The following is a 12,240-nucleotide window of genomic DNA, read 5'->3' on the forward strand; positions in this document are numbered from 1 at the left end:
GCGCGACAGAGCGACTTCACTTTCACTTTTCAGTTTCATGCATTGGAGAAGGAAATGGCAACCCACTCCAGTGTTCTTGCCTGTAGAATCCCAGGGACGGGGAGCCTGATGGGCTGCCGTCTATGGGGTTGCACAGAGTCGGACACGACTGAAGCGACTTAGCAGCAGCAGCACACACACAGTATTCTTCAAAATTAAAAGGAATAAAGTTCTAATACATACCACAACATGCATGAACTGTGAAAACATTACACTGAAGAAACCAATCACAAATTGTATAATTCTGTATAATACTGTATATGAAATACCCAGAACAGGCAAAATCATAAAGACACAAAGTAGATTAGTGATTGAATAGGGCTGGGAGTAGGGGAAATGGAAATGACGGTTAATAAGCACAGGGTCTTTTTATTGGAGGGAGTGTGATGAAAACGTTCTAAAATTAGAACGTCAGGAATAACTGCACAATTTATACTAAAAGCCACCTGACTGTACACTTTAAAAGACTGAACAATATGGTGCGTGAGTTAAATCTCAATAAAGTGGGGGCTTTTTAATTAAAAAAAAAAAAACAGTTGAGGAAATCATCCAGAAAGTTAAAGAAAAGGAGAAAGGGAGATGGGAAGTAGGGCACAAAATAATAAAAATAAAACTACAAGACTATTCTAGGAGTTTGAATATCCAAATAATAGGTACTCCATGAAAAAAAAGAAGAAATTAAATAATTAAATGTCCCTGAACTGAACAACTTGACTTTCCAGATTGAGAGAACTAACGAATACAAAATAAAAATAGACTTATGTCAAGGATCTGGAAGTTTTAGAACACTGGGGATAAAGAGAAAATTCTGTAAGATTCCAGTAAGGAAAAATAACAGCTCACATATTAAGGAACAAAATCAAACCGGACAGGGACATGCCTGGTGGTTGAGTGGTTAAGAATCCTCCTTGTAATGCAGGGGATTCGGGTTCAATCCCTGGTTGGAAAACTAAGATTCCATATGCCGCAGGGCAACTAAACCCATGTGTCACCATATAGATCCCATGTGCAACTAAGACCCAATGTAGCCAAATCAGTAAATAAATACTAAAACCAAAAATCAAACTGGCCACACTTCTCAACAGCAACACTGAACTTTGAAGATGGTGAAGCTATGCTTTCAGAAAGTTTAAAGGAAAATTATTTCCAACATAAAATTCTATACTCCTACAAACTATGAATCAAGTATGAGAGTAGAAAGTCTGCTACTAAAGAATGTCCTCCACCAAAATGAGGGCATAAATCAAGCACGAAGACATGGAGCCCAAGAGGAATCCAACACAAAGACAGGTAAGGACAATCTCCAGACAGTGAAAGGGAGGTGACAGTTCTACACCGGGAATAGAAGGCAATAGCACAGATTAGAAAACAGAAGGCTCCCAAAAGTGGTTTCTCCAAAAAGAAGTTTGAGGCCCTTGAACATCTGGAAAAGAAATTTTCATTAATAACATCTGGTAGAAAGCCTAGGGTTGATTTAGTGAGAAGTTAGTGGCGTTAAGGTAGAATAATGATTAATGCTGCCTTTCAATTTCAAAGTAACATTTCAAGAACTTTAAAGACATAGTACAAAATTTAAACATAAAAAGTACATCAGATAGTAGGTGACTCTGGAAATGTTCTAAAACTAGACCATGACAGGTGCACAAGTCTATTGCTATTGTTGTTGTTCAGTCACTCAGTTGCGTCTGACTCTGCAACCCCATGCACTGCAGCACGCCAGGTTTCCCTGTCCTTCACCATCTCCCACAAGTGTATAAGTTTACTAAAATATCACTAAACCACACACAAAATGGGTGAGTTTTATGGTTTGTAAATTATACCTCAATGCTGCTGCTAAGTCACTTCAGTCGTGCCTGACTCTGTGCAACCCCATAGATGGCAGCCCACCAGGCTTCCCCCTCTCTGGGATTCTCCAGGCAAGAACTCTGGAGTGGGCTGCCATTTCCTTCTCCAATGCATGAAAGTGAAAAGTGAAAGTGAAGTCGCTCAGTCATGTCCGACTCTTAGCAACCCCATAGACTGCAACCTACCAGGCTCCTCTGTCCATGGGATTTTCCAGGCAAGAGCACTGGAGTGGGTTGCCGTTGCCTTCTCCATACCTCAATACAGTTGCTTAAAAAAAAAGACGTTAGGAGGAAAAAAGTATTATTCTACAATACTCACATGAGAAAACTCAGGCTGGGACGGAATAGGAAGTGAACCAGGAGTGAAGACTGGTGTGCTCTGAGATACTGGTGTCGAGGCTTGTGGTGATATAGTGGGCTCAGTGGGGAGAGGGGGGTTTTCCATCTCTGCTGGCTCATCACCTTGGAGTTTCTTCTGAAAAGACTCTCCTCCTTCAGATAACACTGACATATCCATTGGCTCATCTAGTTTAAAATATGGAAAACAAATTGAGAAAGAAGCACTCATCAGTACTATTCATGTTCCAATACCACTAGTAATTATATTCACAGATTTTCACTCCTAAAAAAAAAAAACAGTGACTTGATTTTTAGAAAAACCGATAGGTTAATAGAAGATTGAGTCCTAGAAATCTAGCAATACTTTATTCCCCCAGGGGAGGGAAGTCCACACTCCTAAAATACTCAGATATAAATTAAAACAGGGTTCATCTAGGGACACCCATCCATCTATATAATAGCAAATTAACTTGGTTCCTTTGAGCCCCTTTCCTGATTATAGCTCAGTTTTCATACTTTGCTCAGGAACACCCAGATTAATGGCATCTAATTTAACCACAGGCCGTGAAAGGCAGTGAACTTGCTCACCACGCTCAGTACACATCTGGAGAGGTATGAACTCATTTTATTTGTATTAACGACTGTTAAGTGCAGAGGTAGATGCTAGGACAAATAAAGGAGGGGCAAAAATGTATCAATGTCAGTCAGTAATGATTTATCAAAGAACTAAATATAGGACACTAACCCTGGGACAAACTGCTCAGGAGGGAAACACACAAACAAAACACAAAATACTGCTTTCCCATAGTACTCTATCCACCTGTAGGCTAGCAGGACCTTCCTCAGAGGCAGCCTAGCTGGTATTTGATTCATCAAGTCTTTTCCCCTATCTTACAACTTGAAGCCCCAAACAGGCTTCCTTTAGACCACTCTCACATACTACCCACACCATTTAGTTTTTCCCTATAATCAAACTACCAGCTCCCCCAAACCTCAATGCCTACCTATCCTGGCTGCTTCGCTTGGTGTCAGATGCACGCTCCAATCTAGACAGGTTTGGGAACTGGTGCTGTAGACCTTAATTACACTACCACAGCTGTGTTAAGTAATTTCATATCTTTTGATCTTTATCACCATGACAAAGCACTTATTAAGGACTGTTCTAAGCACTACATATAAAAAGGCTTTAGGTTAATATTCTTAGACATAAAAAAAAATACAAGAAGCATACACAGTCCCACAGTTATTCACATATTAAGCAAATACATTAAATCTAAAATATAATTGACAAGGGAGAATACAATATGTTACATGAAAAAAAAAAGAACACAGAATCATATACATAACATGATCCCAACTGTGTAAACATCCTTCTTTATATTCATGCACAGAAAAACTCTGAAAGGAAATAAGCATATCCAAATACTGTGGTATCACAGGTTGATTTTTATTCTCTTCTCATTACTTTCCCATATGCTTTCCAAACTTTCTACTGTAAGTACTAACTATGTTTACAGTAAGGGAGAAAGCATTTTTAATATATTTTTTATATATCTTCAGTGTTCACACTACAGAGAGAAAAAAATAAGATCAAGGATAAACCAAATTTAATTTGCATTAACAGTATTTTTTGCATCAACAGAATGGATTCACTTTTATTTTTCACCGAAGATCTCTAATCCCGTTATGCTTAGAACGGTATTAGTCCGCATGGATACACCTACACTGATTTCAAGAGAAAATAACCAGACACAAACTCTTTGACAGAAGAAAAGTCTAAGATTAAATTTGTCACAGGTAAATTAAAACTCATTAACACAGGCTTTGGTGGTAGGTGCCCAAGTTAAAATCCTGCCTCTGTGACTTAGCTGTGAAATCTCTCTGTGCCTCCATTTTCTCATCTGTAAAATGGGGATAAAAGTAACACCTACTTCTCAGAACTGTTGTGAGAATTAAAAAAAAAAAAACACACACAAAAAGAAGCACCTAGAACTGAAGAGAAACACAAAGAACAGTGCCTGGCATAAACTAAGCATTCAATAAATATTAGCTATTGTACCATTATTGCTATGTGAAAGAAGGAAAAGGGAAAAAACCATGAAATTCACTGGCAAAGGCTTTGTATAGAAGGAATTTGAAATATCTTGAGTGACTAGAACAGGGCCAAAGAGGTTTAGATAATGACATAGGTAAAAAGGAAATCTCTCCTGTGAATAAAGTAATATAAAATCACTACGTCCTCAAAGGAGGAAGGGAATGAAGTCAAAATTTCTACCACCTGCCCCTAACCACTCTGGCTAAAACTGCTTCGATAATAGCAAAATAACCTATAAAGAACAAAAGAAACAATTTTTGGTTCCCTCTGACTAGGAACTTGTTACCATGTTGTTGGAGAGTATTAGGCCAATAGTAATAAAATTCTTCACTATATTAATTCATCTGAGTTCAACTTTAACAATTTTCCCTTAAGGGTCTTTTCAAAAATTAAGTTGTCAATACAGAACTCAGAAAAATCAGTGCGAGAAGAGCAAAAAACTGAGGAGAGCACTTCACACTAGGCCACAATGCTGAAGGTTAGACTTGAGTCCTAGTGAATAGTTCCGGTCTCAGTGTTCTAACATAGAAAGAAACAATACACACTGCAGGGCAGAAGTACTGATCCACTTCTCATCTGAGATCGACAGACAGATCAAGAGAGCTCACCTTTTCTCCCTTCTTGCTCTGTGGGACTGCTAGGGACGATAAAGGGGGTGGATCGGAAAGCATCAGGGGAAGGAGCAACAAGATCTGAGGAATTCCTTTATGTAAAGAGAGAAGCACAGGTTATTTCACCAGAGCCACAGTTTTCCATTTGTTTTCTACTTCTCGATAACAAAAATATCTAAGTCATTCAAACAATACTTATTAGTATTTCTCTCAAACAGCTGAGATTGGTAGAAGGGCCATGATATAATACTTCAATAACTATTTCTCATACCAGACGTATCCAAAATCAGACTAAAAAAATAAAAAGAGATTATGGGAAAAGCCATATAATTACAAAAGAAAGTACTGATTGGATACAAGGACATTATGACTGAAAAGCACGATGACAAAAGTGCTTAAAAAAAAAACCATTCAACTGCAGATGTGAGACAAATATTCACTCCTGCACACAGATAAAGAAATCCAATTATTATCAACTCTAGCATAACCCCTTCTGCACCCCTATGCCATTAAATGGGAAGAACTGTTAGTCAAATGGAGCAGCAAGCAGCTTATTTTAGACATGTAAGAGTCTCTAAATAACTGGGCAATTTCTTCCCTGGTAAAACCTTTGGGCTCCAAATGGGAAAGCAGATCTACCTGTCTTCAATAATTCCATAAGTTCTTATTCCCCCAAATTCTTAAGCCTAGAGTTTACTTCTTTGCTTCAAAAGACTTCTGGACTACCAATTTTAGTTCTTTCAATCTTAGCCTTAAAACCATAAGGCACATGTTTCCCTGAAAGGGCTATTTTCAGCTTACTCACGTGGAAAGACTCTCCTGAACAAGGGATCTCTGACCAGAGAGCTGCAGGAGGTGCAAAGTGGTAGCAGGTGTGGAGGCCAGAGAACACCCACCTTCCTCCCTTAAAGGAGTAGAGCAACCATCAGAAGCCACTGAGAAAAAAAAAATTCCAGTTGCATTTACTTCTCATATTGACATTACTGAACTGTCAAAAAACAAAAAACACTCAGTGCTACAAAAAGAGTAATATTCATGTATGGTTTGATCCCCTGGAGACAGGAATGGCTACCAACTCCAGTATTCTCGCCTGGAGAATTCCATGGACAGAGGAGCCTGGTGGGCTGTAGTCCGTGGAGTCAGTCAGACACAACTGAGCAACTGACAAAACAGAATGGCATTCTAACACAAATCTTGAGTAACAGTTAAACACCCCCCTCCCTAATAAATTATGAATTTCTTTAAAAAAGAATTCACAAGAAAAACTACTTAGTCTTTTCCATCATGATCGAAGCTTGGAGAGGAAAAGCCAGAACCCTTAAACCTCTCCTTGGCTGCTCTTTCTTGTGACGTTTCTATTGTAGTAAGTGAGTCTTCTACTTCAAGTTCTACCTAAGGTGAAGTAAAGTTCATGCCATGATGCAGATGAGAGAAATCAAAACAATATGTATGACACCTGATAATAAATGCAGCAATTTTCATGATTAGAACCTGGGCTCCTCAAAGGAGAGAAAAAATACTAATGCCTAAGTAAAAGGATATATGAGCAGCTATTAGTGATTTATACTATGAAGAGTCTCCTGTGGGTCCCTTCTCCTTAGCAATGAATTGAGTATCTGCTGTTTTAATTGCAAAAATACAGAAATTTCTTAAACACAACCTTGTAACTTTAGTGAGAGTCCAGAAAAGGCTTCATGGTGACCCTCTGTATGTCCTGCACACATTCACAACACAGTAAAGGAATATAACCTTCTCTTCTTCCCTACTTACAACCAATACATCATAATTTGCTGATTGTGACTAAAGCTTTTTGGCCCTGTGAGGCTGCAGAACAGGCCATTGGTGGGGGTTAACAAAATCTGAAACAAATACCATTCTGCTTCTGAAAGTATTATGTTCTTTCTGCTAGATCATAAATTCCTATTTGTGGTATGTGAACTAATAAACAGATGAATAAGTAGACTGTTACCCAGATGAATATAAAAATCTTCACTTAATTATCATATTATTTAAGATTTGAAGACTTATGATAACAGAAATAGCTGCTCAGTCCATAACATTAAATCTGCTATATTATTATTCAATATCTCCATTTCCAAAAGAGAAAGAAAATTATGCTAAAATGTTAAATAGCAATCATTTCCAAAAAGCCCTTCTCATTAATTAGCTAGAAATATACTTTCCTTCTGTATCACAAACAAGTCTGCATACCTACAAAGTGCCTTATAACTTAAAACAGTAGCCTCAGAACAGAAATAAAAGTTCAGACCTTCAGAAAAGAAGAGCTACAGCAACTAATTATTCTTTGTACCGGTTTTATTGCTCTGATCCGGAGAAGGCAATGGCACCCCACTCCAGTACTCTTGCCTGGAGAATCCCAGGGACGGGGGAGCCTGGTGGGCTGCCATCTATGGGGTTGCACAGAGCTGGACACGACTGAAGTGACTTAGCCGTAGCAGTAGCAATATTGCTCTGATCAAACAATTTGTACCTGTTTTATTGCTCTGATCAAACAAGTCTTCCTGGGTTGACAAAACCTCAGGCTCTGGTGACTTCTGAACCTGCATCCCACCTTCTGGAAGTTCTTGAGCAGAAGTCTGTTCTTTTGCTTCCATAGCAGCAGACACTTTGGGACTAGAAGGCATGTCCTCTGACCTAGGAAATTCATATCACCAGAATAAAGAATTACTATGTTCAAAGGCTTTCATCTTTGAACCAAGAAGCTTTTCCTAGTCTGTGTTTTCCTTTATTAATTTCAAAACCTTCAAAAACTATTTGTTAAAAGTGAAATAAGCTACTCTTTATAATGAAGCAAAGCTCTCAGCCTCTTTCAAAGTGTGTCTCAGTCTCTCACACAGCAAAATCTCTTTCTCCATGCTGCTCACTGCAATGCTGCATGCTGTCCAAGATATCTGATCAGTGGTTTAGGGATTTCTGCTACACATGTTGTTATCTAGATGTGCATGAAGGTGTGTGATCAAGGGCACAACAATGCCAGAAAGAACAACGACCTTGCACAGAAAGGGCCTGGATGTAAATTATCCTCTGTATCATCCACACACGGTATCTTCTGCTGACCTTTTTCTCTTTTTTAAATATTTGTTTGCTTGTGCCAGGTCTCTGTTTCGTCATGAAGGATCTTTAGCTGCAGCACGTAGGATCTAGTTCCCTGACCAGGGACTGAACCCAGGCCCCCTGCACTGGGAGGTGGAGTCTTAGCTACTGGACCATCAGGGAAGTCCCTGCTGGCCTTTTTGATTTGATCTACTCAACCTAAGGCCCAAATCAAAACTCTCACCACAAATACTACTTACACGTGTAAGACACTCACTGCTGGCTCTTTTCCAGAGACTTATGAGGTTTACCTACTCAGCCATTCCCCAGAGTAAATAGGATAGCAAAATCAGCTAAAGAGCAATTTCCTAAAGAAGAGTGGGAAAAGTCAGCTGCAGTTTAGCTGGGTGTTTTGCATTAGAAAGCTGACCTCTCTTTACATTCAACTTTGTTCAGTACCGTGTTTCCCACTGGTTCTAACTAAAGGAAGAAACAACAGAATACTAAATCTTTATTCATTCCCTCCTCCCAAACGGAAACATCTCACTTGTCCTCTGCCATACCTAAACCTGAACTACTGACTAGAGATAATGCTGTTTGGAATATAGCAATCACCACAGGCAGAAAAGAGATCAACTGGTCATTCCTACCAACTTAAGAGACTAAAGGACATGCAGAAAGAACACTTCCCTATTTATCTTCTGTCATAAACTACCAGATGCAGGATACCTGAGGAAACAGAGCAATCTGGGTGCTCCTCAGGTATAAAAACAGTGGACTTCCAAATACAATATTCCTGTGACTCCTATAACAGAGAAGCTAGAAAGACATCCCACAGAGACATGGTGCCTCTGCAGACAAAGAACAGAGAGGAGTAGCAACCAAGAATAAAGGGGTCATCCTCACAATTACAACAGCAATAAATTGGATTTTTAATATGCCTAAAGATAAGGACATAATAAAAATTCATAAACAATAAATGTTTCCACTGAACCAAAAATATGCCCAGGGAAAGAGGGGAAAAAAGAAAATCGAGAATTTCTAAAAATGTTTCCACCTGGCCAAGTGAAGTAAGTACAACCCGACAGCAAACACCCAAAAACACTTTCTAGGAGGAAGTTGGTTCACCTTTCAGGTGGTGCATTTTGCTCTTCCACCACAGGGACGTCCTTGCTGGGCTGTTCTGCCACGGGAGTATCTTCATTAGACTGTTCTTCATGCTTAATTGCTTCAAGTTTCAAGTTTTAGAAGAAGATAGGAAGGAGATATTTAATTTTTCAAAATACTAGAAGTAGTCCCAAATGCTTTTTAAAGGGCAGAGATTTTAAAGAAAGAAATACAAACTGAGAATATACACAAGTATATCATTCCAAAAAGGAAAACAGCCTTTACCCACTTAGCAAAAAACCTTAGTATGCAAGCCATCAACTGATACGTATTTGCCAGACAACTCTACTTTACTATATTTAGATTACCTTAACTTACATAGCCATAAAATACATCAAGGAAAACACAACTAGCGTGGGAGTAAAATACTTATAAACAATTCTAAATGCCAGAACACACATTACATACCAATATTAGCATCCACACCAGATAGCCGAGTATATCCAGAGTTGGTGGTTACTGACTGTAGAGGCTCTCTGTCTATTTCATATGGCACAGTTTGTTCTTCAATATCCTGGCTCTGGGAGAGTTCCAGAACCCCAAAGCCCATCTGTGATGAGGCAGGATCTAGGAAGAAAACCCCAAGAAATCAGGAATCATCCCATATTATGCGCTATGTAAGGTGCTGCTGCTGCTAAGTCGCTTCAGTCGTGTCCGACTCTGTGCGACCCCATAGACGGCAGCCCATCAGCTACCCTTCAGCAAAAGGCCATACTAAGTCCTTCACATCAAAACCCTGCCCCACCTCTGCAAGTTTTTTCAAAATAAAACTAAGAATAAAAGCCCTGAAAGGAAAGGGGGGGAATGCATAATAAAGCAAAAAACTGAACTATAAAACCTTACAAATACCTAATAAAGGCAGACTATGTCTAATTTCTAAAGAAATACATAAATGCCACACACGCACGCATGCACACACATGCACGGCAGTGTAGTTCAGATTGTAATTCCACCCTACAAGGCATCCATCTCCCAAATATCTGAAAAACGAATGAATACAAAAGGAGTAGGAGTCAATATGCAGAAAGAAGGCCAAACAATGAGCTAAAAATTCCTGAACAACAAATCAGGTGGAATATCTTAGACTACTAGCAAATTTCCTAATGACTATACTTAATTTAATGATGAGACATCTACAGCCTGATAAGGAGAAATTGAGGCATCTGCAATGTTCATGTTAAAGGGACTAGACCACTCTACTATCCTGAAAAAGGCATAAAATTACCTTCAGCACTAAGGGTGTGTGGTATCATCTGGAATATCTTCTTCCTTTTCCTCTTTCTCCTTCTCTTCCACCTCTTTTTCCTTCTCTTCACTTACAGGAGGAGCAGATTCCACTGACATTCCCAAAACACTACACAGCAAAAAGACACAATCATGTATTCCCATATAGGATGGGATACCCTGCTCAAAGAACTCTGAATTCTTCTGTGACTCCCCACACATCATACCACTTTTTAAGTAAATGTGAAAAAGTAAAAAAACCTCACCCCATTACCGCTTCTTTCTACAGAAAGCACCTAAAAGGTTAACAACTTAAAACACTGTACAGAATTAATACAAACATGAGTCAGAAGGAGGAAACAAACATACTTCATTTTTATCTTTCTCTGAAAAAAACATGAGCAGGGACAGAAAAATCTCACACTCAAGAGAATTACTGACAAAAGAAGATGTGCATTAGATGTGCAGAGAAGGGGCTCTAAAATACAGCTGTTAAACAGAACACAATTAACAAAGGTATTTTTGCAAAAATTTTTAGAACACATAACACAGACCCACACAGCATATGAGGAAAAAATTCAGGTTAACATCACAGGTTATGTTATGTTAAAATGATAAACAAAAGTTTAAGACATAAACAGTTAGGAAAAAATATCTGCAACAATGTAACAAACGAATCATCTTCATAAAATACAAGGAATTTATAAGAAGCCTAAGATATAAATGCACAACAAAAGAGACAACTCACAAAAAAAACAGAAATACAAGTATCTTAAAACACGTAAGAAATCAGAGAAACCATTAGTTGCCAATCAAATTAGGAAAAAAAAACCTGTAAATATTGTCCTACTATTCAGTACTGTTGAGGTAAGATGAGCATTATCACATACTCTTCCTGAGAGTGTAAACTAATAGAACCTTTCTGAAGAACTAGAAAATATGTATTAAGAGCTCTAAAAAAATGTTCGTACCTAGTAATATCAATTATAAGAAATAGCTTAAAATATGAAAAGATCCTTATACAAACTCACTTTCAAAGTTCACTGTAACTAATAACCCACTATAAGCCTAACAGTAGGTAAATGACTAATTTCATAATCCATAAAATGGAATTTATGCAACTGTTAAATATGTTCAAAACAACCAAATACAATGTGTAAATTGTATATCTGGACCAGATACTGGACAAAATAGATATATATAATCCAAACAAAACAAAAATTTATGTATATAAAATAAAGACATCTTTGAGACAACTGGGAAAATATGAACATAAACTATATTATTAGGTATTATGGAATCGATATTAGGTGTGCTAAGGGTATTATGATTACACAGGATAATGTACTTTTCTTATGGGATGAATTCTAAAGTATTTGAGGGGAACTATGATTTCTGCAACTTAGTTTCAAATGATCCAGCCCCCCAAAACAGTATATATTATACACACAGAGAAAAAAATGCATAACTTTTACAACAAAAATCATGGGCAAATGTTAGTAAGAGCTTTAATTGTCAGGGAAAATTAACTGCTCGTGTTGATAAGCAAAAAGGTCAAGAAACACACAAACTTTTACCTTCCACATCTCAACTATGTAAATCAAGTGTGCCAAAAAAAAAGAGAGAAAAGAAGCCAAAATATTTACAGGAATTAGCCTCTGGGTGGCAGAATTATAGATGACATTTTTTGTTTCCTTTTAGCTTTCTATCCATTTAACATTTCACATAAAGACCATTAAACGTAAGTTTAATAAGCATGAAAGAGATGAAAACATGGATTTGCAAAGTTGGGAACCATGATCCAAGGAAGAGAAGAAGGACTAAGTAAAGACTTTCACAAAATAAAATAGAACATTACCTACACAAC

General features: G+C 37.9%; 1 protein-coding gene across 3 annotated transcripts in view; it reads right to left on the reverse strand.

The window, feature by feature from the left end:
- Positions 1 to 12,240, reverse strand: part of TP53BP1 (tumor protein p53 binding protein 1) — a 66,690-nt gene that overhangs the window by 47,991 nt on the left and 6,459 nt on the right. For all 3 annotated transcript variants that reach the window (XM_070358809.1, XM_070358808.1, XM_005892598.3), the window contains exons 3-9: positions 10,375 to 10,503; positions 9,558 to 9,716; positions 9,111 to 9,210; positions 7,420 to 7,583; positions 5,734 to 5,863; positions 4,926 to 5,020; positions 2,203 to 2,408 (exon numbers count right to left, since the gene is read on the reverse strand). In XM_070358809.1, the coding sequence (XP_070214910.1) occupies positions 2,203 to 2,408; positions 4,926 to 5,020; positions 5,734 to 5,863; positions 7,420 to 7,583; positions 9,111 to 9,210; positions 9,558 to 9,716; positions 10,375 to 10,402 (882 nt within the window). In that variant the 5' untranslated portion in view covers positions 10,403 to 10,503. The remainder of the gene's footprint in view (positions 1 to 2,202; positions 2,409 to 4,925; positions 5,021 to 5,733; positions 5,864 to 7,419; positions 7,584 to 9,110; positions 9,211 to 9,557; positions 9,717 to 10,374; positions 10,504 to 12,240) is intronic.

This window comes from Bos mutus, chromosome 21 (assembly GCF_027580195.1).
Source record: "Bos mutus isolate GX-2022 chromosome 21, NWIPB_WYAK_1.1, whole genome shotgun sequence".
Lineage (NCBI taxonomy): Eukaryota > Metazoa > Chordata > Mammalia > Artiodactyla > Bovidae > Bos > Bos mutus.